The sequence below is a fragment of the Seriola lalandi genome, unplaced genomic scaffold (genome assembly GCF_002814215.2).
Source record: "Seriola lalandi dorsalis isolate HSWRI2012SDOR001 ecotype SW California unplaced genomic scaffold, Sedor1 jcf7180002054925, whole genome shotgun sequence".
Lineage (NCBI taxonomy): Eukaryota > Metazoa > Chordata > Actinopteri > Carangiformes > Carangidae > Seriola > Seriola lalandi.
In genome coordinates this window covers 1,418,861-1,437,613 of record NW_019525477.1, presented here as the reverse complement: position 1 = coordinate 1,437,613, position 18,753 = coordinate 1,418,861, and the positions used below count along the sequence as shown (strand labels likewise).

The 18,753-nt window shown below is 40.9% G+C and overlaps 1 protein-coding gene across 1 annotated transcript in view; it reads right to left on the bottom strand.

Annotated features, from left to right (window-relative positions):
- Window positions 1-272: 272 nt before the first annotated feature.
- Window positions 273-18,753, bottom strand: part of LOC111673732 (rho-associated protein kinase 2-like) — a 28,191-nt gene continuing 9,710 nt past the window's right edge. The window contains exons 2-26 of the mRNA XM_023431585.2: window positions 12,869-12,950; window positions 12,633-12,733; window positions 12,231-12,368; window positions 11,755-12,015; window positions 10,584-10,728; window positions 10,342-10,480; window positions 9,908-9,999; window positions 9,633-9,792; window positions 9,452-9,506; window positions 8,152-8,240; window positions 8,014-8,062; window positions 7,471-7,606; window positions 6,562-6,653; window positions 5,905-6,151; window positions 4,390-4,496; window positions 3,928-4,087; window positions 2,944-3,104; window positions 2,513-2,697; window positions 2,328-2,397; window positions 1,895-1,998; window positions 1,493-1,679; window positions 1,221-1,314; window positions 1,030-1,124; window positions 599-790; window positions 273-464 (exon numbers count right to left, since the gene is read on the bottom strand). Coding sequence (XP_023287353.1) covers window positions 273-464; window positions 599-790; window positions 1,030-1,124; window positions 1,221-1,314; window positions 1,493-1,679; window positions 1,895-1,998; window positions 2,328-2,397; window positions 2,513-2,697; window positions 2,944-3,104; window positions 3,928-4,087; window positions 4,390-4,496; window positions 5,905-6,151; window positions 6,562-6,653; window positions 7,471-7,606; window positions 8,014-8,062; window positions 8,152-8,240; window positions 9,452-9,506; window positions 9,633-9,792; window positions 9,908-9,999; window positions 10,342-10,480; window positions 10,584-10,728; window positions 11,755-12,015; window positions 12,231-12,368; window positions 12,633-12,733; window positions 12,869-12,950 — 3,333 coding nt within the window. The remainder of the gene's footprint in view (window positions 465-598; window positions 791-1,029; window positions 1,125-1,220; window positions 1,315-1,492; window positions 1,680-1,894; window positions 1,999-2,327; window positions 2,398-2,512; window positions 2,698-2,943; window positions 3,105-3,927; window positions 4,088-4,389; window positions 4,497-5,904; window positions 6,152-6,561; window positions 6,654-7,470; window positions 7,607-8,013; window positions 8,063-8,151; window positions 8,241-9,451; window positions 9,507-9,632; window positions 9,793-9,907; window positions 10,000-10,341; window positions 10,481-10,583; window positions 10,729-11,754; window positions 12,016-12,230; window positions 12,369-12,632; window positions 12,734-12,868; window positions 12,951-18,753) is intronic.

Sequence of the window (18,753 nt, the reverse complement as noted above, 5' to 3'; positions counted from 1 at the left end):
TATTGAAAGTGGATTTAGTTATGCAAGAGGGTGAATTACTTCCTGTTACATTTGCACATACACATTGCAAATGTGGCACAACTATTGCAAGCACATAAACTTATCTTTTTAAAGTCAGAAATACCTTCAAAAGTTAAACCTTGTCCAACCGACAAATTTAAAAAAAAAAAACAAAAACAAAAACATATCTGTCACAGTTTTATGTCACCCTAAATGACACCAAATCTATTCTGTATATATGAAGTTTATAGACTGACATGTTTGGGAAGGTGTCACACAGTGGTCAAGCTCTTACCTGCGAACGCATCATCAGCATCAAACTCCGGCCCGCTGCTGACACTGGCAGAGTCCATTGATTGAACACTGAGCGACTGCAGGAGGTTCCTCAGCTGCTCGATATCGCTGTCCTTACTGTCCAGAGCCATCTGCAGCTCAATACGCATCTGGCTCTCATCCGCCAATTGCTACAATTTAAAAAAAAAAAAACAACAGAAGAAACAAGATCCAGTCAAAGATACTGGAGAGGATGGGGAATGATTATACTTGACATCAGAGACAAGAGAAATCAAAATTCTGGTGTCAACTTTGTGTGACCTACCGCTTGCATTTCGTTGATCTCTCTCTGGTATTTGATGATGGTGCTGTTGAGTTTTTCCTTCTCCGACCTCAGCTCCAGCTGCAGCTTCCTGTTCTCCTTCTCCTTTCGCCGCATGTCTGTGTCATTGCCACGGCGACTGCCTCCGCCCCGGACCTCCTTCCTGTTCATGATCTCCGCCAGCTTATTGACGGCCTGCAGACGGACGTGAGTTTCAGAGTTGTCTGGTTGTAAGAGAGCTTCAGGATCTGATTGGGTCGCTTCCCAGAAAATAACCCAGATCAAAAGGGCAGGTCTTCTCTAAAATGAGCTCTTTTAATTTTAAAACAAAACCTCCCCAATTGCTCTCTTAGTGTATGTAACAGTGAAGCACATACATAGTATTACATACATATGATTAGCAGTCACTTTGCTGGAGTTTAACACAGACTCACCTGAGTTTTCAGTGTCCTCTCAGACTGCAGCTGCTTGTCAAACATCTGTTTCATCTGGTTGATCTGCTGCTCCCAATCCTTTGATTTATCTGACTCTGAAAATACACCGAAACAAAAATGTGAAATGTGAACCCAAAAACCAGAATCTGCATGTGATAAAATTTTGGTTTCAACGTTTGAAGTTTAAATACCTTCTATTGCCTCCCTCAGTTTGTTGTTCAGCTCCTCCTTCTCATTGGCGAGGTTGGCAACGTCACTGGTCAGGGTGCGGTTGGCCTCCTCCAGCTGCACACAACAGGATATTCATTATGAGCACTGTCTACACTGTCTGCCACTGCCACCTGTTGTCCAACCTGAACACTGAAGTTTATTTCTGTTTCCACTGTGTCTTTAGAATGCTTGAGCATGCACTGCTGTGTGACAGTTCCTGTGACAGCACGAGTCAGAGGATAATGCAACGCACCGAACTGATGGTGATGTCCTTCTCAGCGAGCTCTTGGCGATGGCGGGCCATCATCTCCTTCAGTTCCAGCTCCTTCATTATCTTCTCCTTCTCCAGGTCTGAGTACTGCTCCTCAGCGATGGAGCGTGCCAGCTGCTCTGAGTCAGCCTTTGTCAGAGTGATCTCAAGCTGAGCTGCCAACGAGTCCCTGAAGGAAGTTAAAGAACAAAATCAAAGACTGAACAATTACTAATCACTAACACAGAATATAAACGTCTCGTTCATAAGTGTAAATGAACTGCCTGCTACTTCCTTATATTGTCTTGCCGTTGGTCACGTTTCACAAAGCACTTTTGGATTTAGTCACCGGCGTTTGAAGCGGATTTAAAAGGAAACAATAATTTTTTCAAACAGCAGAATCACCTCTCCTCCTGCAGCTCCTGCAGAGACTGCTGCACATCTTTAGTGAGTTTGTTCCTCTCCTCACACTCCTCCTTCAGCTCACGAACCTGGGTCTTATACAACGTCTGGAAAACACAGGACACAGGTCAAACACAACTCACAGGTAATATATTAACAAGAGAAGCAAGACAGTTTCATAACAATAATGGATATATACAGTGTGTGCAGATGAGTCGATAAAATAAAACTATGATAAAAGGAAACATATCATTCAAGTGCCATTAAGCAGCGGTTCACTGCACACAACAACGTGCATTAGCCACTGAAATAAGAGGAATGTTGTTCTGATGGCACATTACTGCCCACACACTCAGTAAGATACAGAATGTTAATGTGTTGCACTGTGCCGTTTTACATCAACATTTATAATAACAAAGAAGAATTACAGACTCACAGAGAAATACTGCTCAGCCTCTAACTGGTCCTGTAATTCCTTCATTTGCCCGTCTGTGTCTTGTCTTTCTCTGTGGACAAAAACAAAAAACCTGTATTACTCATCATGCTCGTTTTGGCTCAACTTGACAGTAGGAGTGCAAGCAAAGAGTAAGATGCAAAGAGTATAATGAAATGTGCACTGACTTGCGCAGCTCTTGGTTCTGTTTCTCCAAGCTGCGTTTAATGTCCAGCAGGTGATTGGTTTCCTGTTTGAGCTGCTTCTCTGAGGTTCGCAGAGTGCTGAGTTGCTGGTTCTGGGCCTTCAGGTCATTTTGAGTCAGGGTACGTTTCTGGGTCTCCTGCTCGATCTTCAATGTCAAGTTCTTCACCTGAAAGAAGGGACAAAATACAGAAGGAGAGAGAAATGAGGACTGGCTGTTTATACTGTTTATAATGTTAAATTTGCCTTTCTTATTCTTCTGTCTGCACTTCCTGTCTTTGTAAACTGAATGACTGTTATTCCTCTCCACCTCAGAATGGACACAATGTTACATAAGCTTCAGGATTTGTTTCTCTAGATTTCATTTAATATCTAAACACTTCACTGGTCTCCTGCACAGAGTATAAACACTTGCCTCCTCAGTGAGGCGGTCCTTATGCCTGCGGAGCTCGTCTAGTTTCTGTAATGCCTGTTTGTAGTCGCAGTCCATCATGCTGCTGTGTTTCTCCAGCTCCAGTATCCTGTTCTCCAGACGCAGTTTGGCTACTCGCTCCTCCGCCAGCTTCTGCTCCATCTCTGCATGAGTGTGAAGACGAGATAAGGTGGTGAGGCGGTGAAGAAAACCACTGTGATTTATTTTAGGTTTTTACTCTTAGACTGACAGAACAGCTGGAACTCACACATACTGGAAAATTGTGATTTGTTTGTAAAAAATTAACTATTTTTAAATTCTAATACAGTTCATCTGTGTTTGTTAAAGCTTATATAACAAATTAAAATGCAAATGAAACACCATCAAGTTTTCACTTTGATGATAAAGCAACACACTATTTGTGAGTTTCTGGCAGGGTTGACAATATTGCATTTCTCTGATAAAACATTTAATCTTAACCAGGTTCGGCTCATTTGAACTCAGAGGAAAAAGATAATCGGAATTATAACATGGACGTGAGCTGATCTGGGCTTCAGTATTCATTCACTGCTCATTCGAGGCAGAATTACAACAAAAAACTGTATCACTTTACTGTAATGCAGCCTTTTAGACCAGCAAGAGATAACGTATAAATTAATATTCAATATATCTTAATTTCACAATATTTTAATAGCCACAATCCCAGTGGATTTCTACCCTCACCAATACTGAAATTACATCAATACACAGAATTTAGACCATGCACTTATGTAACTTCCCTTTTGAAGCAATTGTTGCACAAATAAAAAGTTGCACTAGAGTGAAGTCAGTGAAGTCATCACTTCAGAAAGTTCGAGTCTTACATTAAATCTTTTTCCTTCACAGGATATAATGTCTAATGTGGTCCAAGCTGGGATAAACAGGCTGTTGAAGTAAACAAGCAGGTGAGAGAACAACATCCTCGAAACAAAAGGTTGATGCCCTCACCCTTCATGGACTCTGACTTGGCTCCCTCTATAGTTACTTTGATCTTGCTCTTGTCTGCCAGCAGTGCCCTGGTGGCCTTATGAGAGCTCTCCTCCTGCTCCAGCTCCTGCTGCAGCACCTTCAGCTTGTAGGTCAAATCAATCTCTTTGTTGCTCTTCTCCTATACAGACAGGAAACAAGGGTGGAGGTGTTGTGAGAAACCTGGCTATCACTATAACAACAAACATCCTGGCAGAAACACAGCACCCTTTCAATCATGCAAAAATACTAACTGCTATAGTAAATGCATTAAAGCTCTGAATGATTTTAGTAAATGCCTGCTCTATTTTTTCATTTATATTGTCAGGGAACAATGCTGTCCCTGAACTAAAGGCAGTTTGAATTGTTCAATGGAAGAAATCATCACCATTGATTACTACAGTGCTTCTACAGTTACAATTCAGTTAGATTTTCTTGATGTACCTTCTCTAGGTCAGTGTGCTTCTCCTGAAGCTGTCTCTTCTCAGCCTCAGCTTTGGACAGAGTCTGTCTCTGCTGACGTGCCTCCTCTTCCAGACCAGAGATCCGTCCTGCAAGATGAATACAAGACAGTCCTCAGAGAAGCATGTTTCAATGAGAAAAAATACATCCTCATCGTACACTATATGCACTATATGCTTACACATAATCCCACCAATCAAAGCCACAGCGGGCAGGTCAGGGATTTTTCTTTTCCTTGTCTTATTGTCAGTAATTCCATGCGCTCCAATGAGTTTATTTACATACACACAATATCCTGATTGCTCAGAGTAATCAGCTTTAGATAATATTTGGATTCTGAATATTAACATGGTTCAAGTGAATGATTTCTCTCCATTATCCTGGTTGGTTGGAGAAAGTGGTTCACTGCAGATTTAATTACAATAGCAATTTGACAAAAGCTGATGAAACAAAGCTGACTGCAACATTTTCACATTCAAACAAATGCAGAGACCGAGCTGCGTTTGCTTCCAGTATGACCTCACCACAATTCACACAATCAGATAAAAGTCTTTATAAGACAGTTTAAATAGCCTGAGTGCTGCTTTAATCAGATTATGGTTGAATTATTAGCCTTGATGTAAACATGCTCCCTTGAATAGTTAAATAAATGAATCCTGGGACCTGCTACTGTCGCACACTGACCAGCTGCTATGGAGCATGTTGGTCAGCCATTGTTTTATTCAAGGGCTTTTGAGTGTCTCATACTCACTCTCTGTGCTAAGATTTGTTAAACCAGCGTGACAAAGGCGGCTTAAGCCTTGTCTCTGTAAATATCATTTACATATATATTATCATTTGTATTTTTTTATATCTGGACTCGTGGCCTTTGTGGCTCCGTACAGCCGCTCCAGACAAACCTGTTTTAATAAAAACTCTTACAAATAAATTCAAATCAACCTCTCTCACACACAGACCACAGACAGTGAATGTGTTGTTTGCTGAATGGATTCAGGCGACAGTGCAAACTCTTGAGGCCCGGAAAGCCTACTTTGGTGCCCTCAGTGTTTGTGTGGTACATTGCTTTTGGCCACCTCACTGCCCTCTTATAAATCTGCCATGTAAGCTGGAAGGCAGGCAGAAGGAGAACGATTTGAAGTGGCAGAGAAAACTCATTTTTAAACAATGCGTGTAATAGAATTTCCACCTCATGAAAATGCAGGTAACCATATCAGCAATTCCTAAAACAGCATTTCACACACTGAAGTGCACACCTGCAGCCTGCAGCCATGTACCTGTTCCAACTATTCATGACCAGATTTTTTTTTCCTGATCACACAAATTCCCATACTCATATGTAGGTGTTGCCTGTTGTCTCCTGTGTTTAGTTTATTGTTCACAGGGGTTTGGTAGGAGCGAATGTGAAAAGACCCTGGCTGGAAAAAGTCACCTTAAGAATTAAACAAATAAAAATACATATATTCAGAGTCTTTCCAGGCCTGTGTTTGTTTCACCTACCCATCAGGTCGCTGATGGTCTCTGAGCCCTGGCTGTGCTCCCTCCTCTCCGTCTCCAGAGCCGCCTGCAGGCTGATGCATTCCTTCTCCAGACTCAGCTTGCTGCGCTCCAGCAGGCAGCACTTGTCCTGCAGCTCGCGTACGTTGGCCTCTAGCTGCTGCAGCTGCTTGCTGCTCTCCGTCTGGGTTTTACGGAGCCTCGTCGCCGCCTCAGACTCGGCCCGCAGCAGAGTGTTGGCTTCTTCCAACTGAGGGCGACAATGATTGAAAAAAGTGTTTGAAGATCAGTCAGGAGTTTGATTTGGTTACTCATCACTTTATTTTAATCTCTTTGTTGACAGTTACAGTATGCTGTGAGTCTTGTGCATTCTTACTTTCAGATGAAGTATATTACATACACAAAAAATGGCTCAATGAAATACATGACACACATTAATTGGCACCTGTTTAGAGTGATTTTATATATTATTGATGTCTGTTTATATCAAGGCTTTATTCCATAATATCTCCAATCAATGATGTAGTGAGACAAAACATTGTTTGCAATCCTATAACTCAAAAATAAATGCATACAAAGACATAAATCTTAATACTAGTTAAGGAAAAGCTTTTCTAATTCATATCCCACTGACAAAACTAAACACTAAGTAACACTGACCTGTTTCTGTAGGTGAATGTTCTTCTCGTTGGAAATGTGTGAATTCTGGTTTCTTCTCTTCATGTCGTCCAGCTGGTCTCGTAGGCTGTTGACTGTATGACACAGAAGAACACAGACTGATGAGCTCTGTTTTAATTAAGTTAAGTTAAAGCATGCATCAAGTATCTGATATAAGCTGTTATTACATCTCCAGCAATCTCCAGCAGTGGAAAAGAGCAGAATGTAAACAAAGTCAACACTGTTTTCTGACACAAAACTCAGGTATTCATCCTTTATTAGGAACAGGACAATGGTGCAATAAAAATGTGTCAAGTGTTATTTTAGAATATCAAAATAGCAAAGGCAAAGAAACTATATTATAGCATAGCCCTTTCATACTGTTTTCCTCTGCTTCACATGTCTATTTGACCAGGTGATGGCAGTATCATCCACATTATCTCTTTCTGTAAACTTGCATCAAAATTATTTTGTCACCAAAAGCCAAAGCAAACCAAAACATTGCTAAATTCACACAAGAAGCTGTCAAGAGGTGATTTGTTTTTTTGTTTTTTTACAGTGTCCCTTATTAACTGTATTTAAAAATCACCATGATCCTTTGGCACTAAGGGCTTCTGAAAAAACTCTAATCCCAAAAACACATAAACTGTGGGACGCATCAAATCTGCCTCCACTTGAAAAACAGTATATTTTAATGTCTCACTCTGTAAGTAAAAGAAAACATTTTATCATGCAACAGGATAATGAATCCATTGTGTCACATTAGTACATGACATCTTGTCTTAATCTAATCTACTATACTAATGATACTAATATGATTATTGCCATTAAACTTCTTATGCAACAGAGTAAATGTAAGTTCTCATATTAGGAACTAATGATGTGTAACTGAATTAAAAGCCTTTAAATCACCTTCGTTCTCCAGGCAGCGCTTCCTGTCGGCCTCGCTCTCAGCCTTGCGGTGGCTCTCCAGGCTCTTGTGCTGCAGCAGGGCCTTCTCCCTCTCCAGCTGCCTCATACTCGACTCCAGGTTCTTCCTTCCGCTCACCTAAAATCAGCCATTAAACACTTTGTTCAGCCTGTCCTACATGGCTGGTTTTAACGCTGCTGTAATTCCATAACTTTATCTCTGGGTTTAATACGAATCTCAATCCCAACAGACGCTGTAATGTGGCTATTAGGATTCTGCCGGCCCTCCATCTGAACCTCACTGGATATGACACATTGGTATTCAACTGAAATGTGGTCAAGGGAGGATAATAAGAAATCATTATTCTGATTTAAACACAGCTTTTGGGAAAAGCCATAAAAATGGATGAAGAAGATTAACATGATCCCGGAGGAGAAACTCATTTGTTTCACAGCCAAATATTAAAAGTGAGACAAAGCCAAAAATATTCAAGTGATCTTCAGCAGCAGGTGTCTGCACTATAGATTTTGAAATGATCAGCCTACCTCTTCCTCAAGCTCCTTAGAGATTTTGTCCAGACGACTCATGGTAGCTCTGTGGAAAAGGAAACAGGACATTTATAAAACTTTTGACAATTAGAGCCACTGTGCTCGAGTGTGTTATTGGAGCAACAGCTACTGTACCTGTATTTGTGCTCGAGATCATCTTTAACCTGCTTGTCATTATTGATCTGCACCTCTAGGTGGCGAAGTTTCTTCTGCAATGCTGCTGACTGTAGAAAAAAAAAAATCAACCAATCACACAGGTCTTTATGACTTGGAGAACTCATCAGATGCTCCAGTTAAAAACCTGTTAGCAACCTTTGCTGCATGTCATTCATCTTTCCTGTGATTCAAATGTGTCTTATGTAATGAAGCATTTTACATAACTGGCACTCGTCAGGAGCATTTTTTGAATTGTACATTGATGAAGTGATCAGTAAATCTGCATTAACTGATTTTTGAATATTTGGAGGCAGCTGAACAAGCTGACATATTATCACCTTTTAAATTGTGTAAATAGTTGTCTACTTGCACATCTAGCAGACACAGAGCATCATTATAATTCATTTGGGAGTTTTGTTTCTGGCGACCTGATCGATGCAAGTCAAATATTCACTCTCTTGAGCTATTGTTTGGTCTCCACCAACTCCTGGGGGCAGTTTTTTTTTTTCTTTTCTCTGTCTCCTCAGCTGCTAAATGCTGTTCACCAGCTCATCGTTAACTCTGCCAGTCAGCTGGCAGGCTGAACCAAAACATAAAGCTGCAGACTGTAGAACCAAAACGATGAGCTAAAAGAAAATAAAAAGTTTTGTGGGACTGAGGATTCAGTCGCAAAATCAGGTGATAATTCTCTGTGGGTTTCTGGTTACTAACAACAGCTCTCACATTACACATCATCATTTGAATCTTTGATGTTAATAAAAAATACACTGATTATTGCAGCTTTAACGTTTTGACTTGGACTTGAAGGATAAGCTCATTACATAAGAAAACAATTAACCCTCAAAATAAATATAATACCCCTATGGCTCACACACATATTGTAATTTCTTGCGGAGCTAAAACTTTTAGAAGACATATTGCAGTGACAGTGTTTGAGGAGGGATTGTCAAACTGAAATAAAAAAACAGGGCCTTTGCTTGTGATGGGGGGGGTCTTCCCCAGATTAGCTTTTAGCTCAGCCACTTACCCTGAAACAGCTAAAGTCTTTCTCTGCGGCTAAGAACACAGAAATTCTACCAAAGTACTAATAAATCATGGGATCAGGAGAAGAAATCCTCCTCTGAGTCATTTCCATCGTAATCCTTAATGCTTTTCAGTGCGACCATGTAAACTGATGCCTGCCTTATTCCCTAAGAAGCTAAGAAGGGGGCGGCATGTGCTACTGCAGCTCATCATGGTGCACTGGGCAGTTACTGTGTGTGGAAGTGACAGCACCCACCTCTCCTTTCGAATTCTCATGGGCCACTGAGGAATTGTTGGAGGCATTTAGCAACCTGAAGAAGGAGCAAATCAACACAAAGTCAAGACCACAGTTGAGAACAAATCTATAAGCTGTTATTTTTTTTATGTATGTCAAAACGTTGATGGACTGGAGACGGCTAGAAAAAGTGAAGACTTACTGGTCTTCTTTGAAGTAAGTGAAGCCAACAAAAGGTAACTGATTTCCAACAAAGGCCTTAGGTTTGGGGAAGGTTTCTACATCGCCTTTGTCATCTTCAATCTCATCAAAGTTACTGGTGTCTATGTCACTGCTCAGCTCCGGGACCACAGGGGCGACCGCTGAGGAGAGACAGAGACGGAGACAGAAACTAAGTGTGAAATACTGGGAAAGGTATTTGAGTCACATAAAATGCTCATTTCATGGGCTCAGGTGAAGCCCGTGTTCAATACTAACTCTCTCTGATGGTGTTAAAGGTCCATTGGTCATTCTTGAAGAAAGGGTGTCGCTTGATTTCCTCCACGCCGTTCCTGCCCAATCGCACCTCCCTCAAAACAAAGAGAGTGAATGAGTTGTGGACCGGTGACTAAAGCTGCCCTTTGTCCTCGGTTCAACAGTATCAGTGGCGTCAGGAAAACATCACCTATTCATACATATTCTATTCTGAAAGTGATTACATTTAAATGCAAGCAAGACTCTGATTTCCTCTGGCCCAAAGCATCACAAACCAAACCAGTGGTAAACATAAGTGTGCTATTTACAGCTCTATAGCATCAGCATGTTATATAACGTCTGCAGTACAAAACACCCTTCATAAAAAGCCACTATGTGCTCCCTGCTGGTGTCACCACATCAACATTTAAAAACTGAAACATTCTGACTCTTCATACCTGTCAGTCAGGAAGGCACAGATGATATTCTTGGCATCTTTAGAGATCTCCACATCATCGGGGAAGTTCAGAGAGTTCTTATGGTCCATTATCTTACTGTACGTTCCGACCAGGGAGTCGGCGTAGAACGGCGTATCACCTAACAGCAATTACAGGAAGTTAGCAAAGGAAACTACATTAAAAACTATTTATGTCACTCTTGTTTTGTACTGTCACTTTGACTTCATGAGATGTTTACTGACCAACAAGCATCTCGAAGATGAAGACCCCTACAGACCACCAGTCACATTCTCTCCCATAATAACCATCTCCTCCCTGGGACTTCAGCACCTCCGGAGAGATGTAGTCTGGAGTCCCGACGGCCGTATCACAGTGCACCATGCCGGTCTGCAAAACAAAATCCAGGAATCACACATCAGGCTTTTAGTCTTAAAACAATTTACAGTCATTAATCCAAACATAAGTTTATAAGAAACAAATCTCTCTCTCTCTCTCTCTCTCTCTCTCTCTCTATCTCTGAGTGATTAACCTTCCAGTCAGAAATCTTAAAGAACTGACTGCAAACATGGCAGGTGTTGAAGCACCAAAACAGCTTTGCTCTTGAAATAAACTAGAGTTCCTACTAGTACCAACCAAAGAACTGTTACCTTTCTGCGTTTTAGTGAACATTGGTGTTATTAATAAGTTCCAACAGGCCTGGATCTGAAGAGTCACACACACATTACAGTATGCTTCACCACCTGAGCTTCATCGTCTCATACAGAAGTCAAGCAGCTCAATGCAAACACACAGATATGTTTACTGGAACTTTTGGGATGACTTAACTGAACCCGACCCAGCTGGTCACAGCTCAGCAGCACTGTCTTTGCCTAGCAGTGCATCATGCTGTGCACCTTGTTTCCATAGAAACATAGTTAGCATCGAACATACTTAAAGGTGCATATCTGGGTGAGTTTCCTTGTATTTTTTACCTGATAGCCAACTTTCAGCTGGAGAAATTGCAATTTATTCATTCAAAAGGTCAACATAAATGGGAAGAATCGTGGGGTCCCTTTTTGAAATATCTGGACTCAACCTGATCATATCTGTGTATTGTTTTTGTTTTTTTGTTTCTCTATATGGACAATATGAACCATTGTTTTTGTGTATGTCTCTTATTTACTTAAATCTTACTTATATTTCTCTTCCCTGGTGTGTATGTGTGAGTGCATGTGTGTGTATGTCTAGTTGGGTTTTTGTGTGATTTATAGGTTGATATTGAAGTGTGTCGATAAAAATAATACAAAAAAAAAAAAAACTGGTAGCCAACTGCTTTGACTTTGATGTTAAAAACTGGTGGCAGTAGGAATTAACTAATTTACAGAAGCATAACGTGTTGCTGCACTGAGGCTTCTGTGACGGGCTTTAACTCACAGCGTCCATCTTCATGCACGTGCCAAAGTCGGCCAGCTTGAGGTGTCCAAGTCTGTCCAGCAGCATGTTGTCCGGCTTGACGTCACGGTGGATGAAGCCCATGGAGTGAATGGCGTCCAGGGCCATCACGACCTCTGCTGTATAGAACTTGGCCCATTTCTCTGGCACGTCGTAGGTGCTGGTGAGGTTGACCAAGTCACCTCCTGGCATGTACTCCATCACCATGTAGAGGAAGTGCTCATCTTGGAAGGCACAGCACAACTGAACAAGGCACGCACAAGCTCTCATTACAAGAGACAGATCATTTTTGGCACAGGTTAACTAGGCAATGACTATTAGTGCGAATATACATTCAAAATGTAACAGTCTGCACAAAACCAATATTTTATACATCTCAAAGTCATTGAAATCATTATTTAATCCAAATATGAAAAAATGTTCAAAACCAGAGCTGAACAGTGTCTAAAATGTCATACCTGCACAACCCAGGGACTGTTAGCGAAGGCCATGATGTCCCTCTCCTCCCAGAAAAACGCAGAGTCTGAGCGCTTGATCATCTCGAACTTGCTCAGCAGCTTCATGGCGTAAACCTTCTGAGAGGCTTTGTGTCTGACCTGCATGGTGGTGGCACACGTTTATACAGAGACAGAAGAGCAATGATGGAGAATTTGGGGTTCAAAAAGTCAGTGGCTGTCAGTAGATGTCAGGTAATTCCATCATAACAGATGACTCCATTGACTCCATTATCACTATTATTACATTCTACACAATGGGCAAAGGCAGAGAAAATATCACACCACAGTACCTTTACCTTGTGGTGACAGCTGAGAGTGAAAACCAAAATAATGATGTCTACTTCACAGATGATATATACTCACCAGTTGGACTTCACCAAACGCCCCTCGACCGATGACTTTAACTCTGTCAAAGTCTTCAGACTTCATCTGGAGGTCTCGAATTTGTCCTATGACTTTCTCATCTGAATATAACAGTATAAAGACAATAAACATCTATTAATTAAGTTGTCAATTGACCTGAATAATAAATGAGAAAGAATTTAACTGTCCTCTATCTCCCTCTTTCTCATTCTCAATACCACACGGGAACTACTCACATCTGTTTAAGAAGGTTTCGATGTTTTTGTTCTTGCGTAGTGCGGGGTAGTCCAAGTCTAAGACCAGGGCGTTCATGGAGTCCTACATGGAGAGAATGAAAAATCCATCATCAGTCTGGACCAGCAAAAATATGAGAAAACCCAGGAACATCCATTTATAGCCAACTAGCTCAGCAGCATCTTTCTGTTTCTCATTACAACCACGAATGATAACGACCATTTCCACGACGATACTGCAATGTTAAATATTCAAACATCAACAATCAAATAAACATTGTAAAGGAAGAAATGTGTTCTGAAGTAGTTACAAACGACCACATCACTATCAGGAGGATTAACAATGTGGACCAGGATCCAGGAGTGTGTCGTCTCTATATCGTCCTCCTCTGGACAGACATTAGATGCAGCATAAAACTATGTAGCGCTGCACAACAAGCATAAAACTAGTGCAGGGTGATTCAGTCACACAGCATTTTAACGAAGACACTGACACATCAGTGGCTCTTATTGCTTCATTCAAGTACACAGCAGTGTTAGTAACTGGGCTGTTACAAAACAGACAAGTTATAAAAGATTCTTTACTTTAAAAGGCTACATCATACTGCAGGTCACTGTCGCAACTAAAACACACCAACCAAGTGTGTTCTCCTTTCATCTGCATTCATTTGCACACTAGAAGAATATGTGAAAAGCTGAGGTTTACGTGTGAATTTCTTCTTCTTTTTTTTTTTTTTACATAAATTGTTATTCACTTAATTTAGCCTGATACTGGACATAACTGAATTTACATACTGTGAAAATCTGATGCTGCCCAGCTGCAGAGGAAATGTGTCATCTCTGACTGACAACTACACTGTGGCAGCAATGCTGTGAAAACAAATGAAATGGTCCAGACTACAATTTACAAAACATTGAGCAAAACCAACTGGCAAACACTTCTTAAACCCTGCCCAATAAAGGAAGCGGAGAGCAGCATGAGGGCTGAATACCACTGACTGCATTTCTGAGAAGTTTATTTTCTGTATATTTTCTCACCACTGCACAGAACAAAAACCGTTCAACATCATTGCACGCTGCAACTCTCAAATTAAAACAAACACCTTCGCTGCGGCATTTCATTCAGCGTTCTATTTGACTGATTACACAAACAACTACACGCAAAGAAAAAGGTTTGGACTGACAGCTTTGTTCCTCGAGAGAGAAAGGGAGACAGAGGGAGAGACAGAGGGAGGGAGGAGGCCCGATGACTAATTTTCCCATCAGCAGCTGCCTTCTGGATTCTGTCGATGATATTCATCTGCTGACAAAAAGACGAACACACTGTTTCTGTGACCATTATGAAGCAGTGGGTGTAAAAGAGACAGTCACCTCCACACATTATGTTGATTCAAATTATGAGCTGCATTTACCACACTCATGGCATGTGGCACCTTCTACATATACAAGAAATTGCTTCTTATGGGTTACGACCAATTTAGAGGAAATTACAAGAAAGTTGATGCTGTGACACAAAACATGCAATTCTAAAATAATTCATATCTCTGAGGAGTTACGCATTTGTAATTTTAGTGACTGTCATGCATAACTGTGTGTGTGTAAATGCAGCCCGTAATAAAGGGGTTCGATTTTGAGAAATAGGAAAATACATATCGATACAGTGCTAAAGTATCTATCGATCTATCTATCTCTATTTTCCTCTGCCTTCATCTAAATTTGAATCTTGTACGTTGATGAGATATGCACTTGAAAGATGTTATTATGTTATGGTGTCTGTCAGCTTTCATGTAGCTGTAGCTTGCTAACTTTAGCGTTAGCTTGCCAGATAAAATGCATTGTTACATGAGTTTGTACAGTCATGCTGCAGCAAGATACAGCACAGTAAATGGATGGTTAACATTATGTTGCACTGGCTGGTGCAGTTTCATGATGAAAGATAGGTTCAGCTAAGTAGCTAGCTACAAAAAGGCAGGTGGTCAGTGTGTGTGTTTAACCACCAGTGTTTTCAGTTAAACACACACACCCACACCCACACACACACACACACACACACACACACACACACAAACACACACACACCACTGACTGGACATACATGGAAATACATGATGAAACTGGTGGGGAGACAGAAATGCTGCATTGGGAAACAAATAATTAAATATGTGCCAAGAAAAAAAGAATCTTAAAAAAGTTTCAACTGATTAATGGTAAAAGGAAAAAAATAAAAGTCTTTTTTACCAACTGACTGGAGGTTAAAGGAATCATATGAAGCTTTAATTTTTTTCTTAAAGTCCATCCTAATTATCTAAATGTTGTTATATGTGGTGTTACACTCCACAGACTGAGCGTGTGTGGCAGCAGCCCAAACAGGAAAAGAGACTGCGAGCAGGTCTGCAGCAGCATGTTGGGTTAACTGAACACGAGCTGATTATTTGTAGCATGCAGCCATGTTATAATAGACATAGTTTGACCTGGGGCACTGTAGGGAAGCCATTAAATAGGCAGACAGACAGATGTAACCCCCTAATTGTTACAGTGTGTGACAGTGAGGAAGTCATCTATCAACATCTGTCAGCTGTGCATTCCTGAACAGTCAATGAGGAACTTTCTGAACATCAGACCAAGCCAAATGTTACAACAGAGGACACAAGAACCCAGTTCTGTAAAGTGGGTTTGTTTCAGACTTTTCTTCCACTTGTCTCTCTTCCCGTTCTCCTGTCGTTACAGTGCGTGGCACAATCTGCTTCATGTTTCAATCACTTCCTTTCTACTTCTTTGTCTCTTTTGCCCTTTTCTGCTGCTCTCCCTCCGTCTTATTTGCCTCTCCTCCTGCTCTCTCCATCATTCTCCGCTCGGCTGCAACCAGTCTGCAGCGAGCTGCACACTCTGTTTCATCATCTCAACTTCACTTCCCCATTAAAGGACTGACCTCACACAAAACTACTATTTAAGGGAAAAAAAACACACACGCCAGGGGGTGGAGAGGGTTTGCCGAGTGCGTGTGCACATACACAAACACGCACGAGGATCTCCCTTCGCGCACAGCAATACAGGAAATGATCTACCCCACCCCAGGGCTGGCAGATAATTTCAGTGTGTCATGAAGCCAGTCCCTGTGTGCAAGTCATTTCCTCTGAGGCAGCACTCTCTGCCACTGCTACTGCTCAACATTTGTCTGTAGCCAAAAAAGCTGCACAGAGACTGCAGCTACAGGTATTACTATGTATGCAATGCATTCGTTACATGCAGGTTGTGTGCACTTAGACACAAGATTTATTTGACACAACATCTTCAAACAGTAAGTAACAGTAAGTACACAGCCAAAGCTGAAATCAATGCCCAGTCATTTCTCAGCACTAACTGATTCATGCATATGCACTCTGCAGCTCTGTGATGACTGGGTGAGTTTAAAAGGTGGTGCTGCTGTGGTAGCTACATTACTGTAACATTGTGGTGGTGTCAAGCTACAGAAGAGAAAACAGGATAGACAACAGATGATATACATGATATACACATTGTTTCCATCTGTAACGTTTTATTATCATGGTAACACATGTTTGCTTTAATCTGAAAAATTAGTTGTTTACAAGAACATCACTATGTCCTGTTATCATGCAGTTTTACTCAACCATGAAGTAAGAGGGAGTCTGTTTTACATGTTCCTAGATATTTCATTTGAATGGTTAATATGTAGTACCTATAACTGTGTGCCTGTATCTACATACTCTTTTTATAGCATCTTTGGACGTTCCCACTTCTTTGCTAATATCTTTTTAACAGCAGCTGATGTCATTTCCATTTGGTCACAGTGTGTGATTCCAGCAGTTAATCTGCTACACTGTAGGTCTAAGGAGGAGGATAACCAGCCACTGTGCATGAAGCAGCAATTCTATAGCTCAGATATCATGACGCTAAAGGCCTAAAATAAATCATACACTTAGTTTCCAACTTGTTCAATCTCAACTGAAAAGATAATTTTCATGTAGGTCTATGCTTTTATGAGAAATGAAAGCTGGTGGATTTCTTGAGTAATTTATTTATTGTTGTCATCATTTAAATAAATGGTTTCTTAGCAACTTGTGCTCTAAACCTCAGCAGCCCAAGGGTGCAGGCTAAAATTAGGTGAATCCACTTTTCTGTCCAATGCAATAGATGGAAAACATGAGCGACGCACTTTCATAGCAAACAGAGATCAAGTGTCACCAAACAGTTCAGAAGTGTTAAGTGTTTTATGAGGAAAAAGTCACTGTACATCACACAGAACAATTAATAAAGTAATCATGAGCATGTTCTCACACTCTAAGGTTGTAGGTGCCACAATTCCAACAATAATGCAGAGTGGCAGATAGAGGAAGTTGTACCAAAATGTTCAGACTATACAAACCCACAACTGAGGGTATTCAGTTTCACATATTTCCAACTTTGGACATGAAAAAAAACAACAAGGACAGTTTGTTGACAGTTGCCACGAGAAATACAAAGCAAACACTGTGTTGCAACACTTGGATTTGGTACAGGCATGTAGCAAACAATCCCTATCTACAAACTGGACGTCATCATGACATATTATCTCCTTCTTTCACATTTCAACATCTCGCCATTAAAGAAGATGAATGAAGTGTGGAGGAAGAATAAAAAAATAAATAAATACATGTTGCGCTGGTGGCTGTCTACGTCTCTGCAGAGAAGAAGGGGAAACATGCCGGTGGATGTTTGTGGCACTCTGCTTTAAAACTGTTTGGCTTAGATGGATCGAGACAGAAAAATCTATGGGGTGTAAATACTAAAACCTTTACCCTGTGCTGACAGTAGTCCTAAAAGTGCAGAGGACATTTTGCTGGTGGAAACAATGGCATTCTCCTTTGCTTTGGTATCTATTAAAGTATTTTATCCAACTACATTTGCAGACATTTTAACGACGTCAGGTTCCTGCAGGTCGTACATAATCAGCTGTTCTGTGCATTATAGTTACACAAGAGGAATGGCTGCACACATCTCTTCCAATTTGCTTCCATTAGCGTTACTGCAGCAAGACTCTGGAGGACATTTCTCAGCTACTCAGTCGAAGCAGCTATTTATAAATATTAAATAACTGACAAGTGTCTGGGGAAGTGTAAAGCTGGATCGACAATTTAAACTTTAATGCATCCGACATTCCTGGACCGGCTCCAGACAACCACTGATCCTCCCTTCCTTGTCCACAGTCATGTTGGTTTCTCTTACAACAAAGGGAAGGTTTTTTTTAATAACAATCAATCTAAATAATTACAAACCGTGATGTCAGTTTCTATAGCGCAGTTTGATATACAGGGCACTTTCCTGCACAGATACAGTAACAGGCTTACAGTAATGTCTTCCTGAGCTGATAGGAGTTATCTGTTCAGTTATGCTTATCAGTATGAGTTGTTATGTATCTATTAGATAGCACTCCTGCATTTTATCTCTGCTATACTGTACTAAAGCCAATGGGTTATGGATGGTTGCTTAGCAACTCCTGCAAAATATAAGGAGTTGAAACCAGTTAAAGCTACAGAGAAGCAGGAGTTTTATAAGCACTCTGTTTGAGCACATTCTATTCTTTTCCATTTTATTTACCCAACCTGCTGTTGACATTATGGAGCTGTCGTTCTCCCTGCGTTTGCTTCCACTCTTTATCAACATATAAAAGGCCACGTGGATGCACCACTCAGGAATGTGATGATGTTAACCTGAAAGGAGCTAAACACACTAAAGAATCACCCAAGTATTCAAAGCCTCTCACATTACAAACTTTCCCTCCTCCATTTGCAGTCTGTCCTATGCCCGTACCAATCTCATCACTAGGCATGTGGAACAGAAAACAAGCAGCACTGCTCTGGGCTTTAAAAGGATTGAGCAGAAAGTTAATG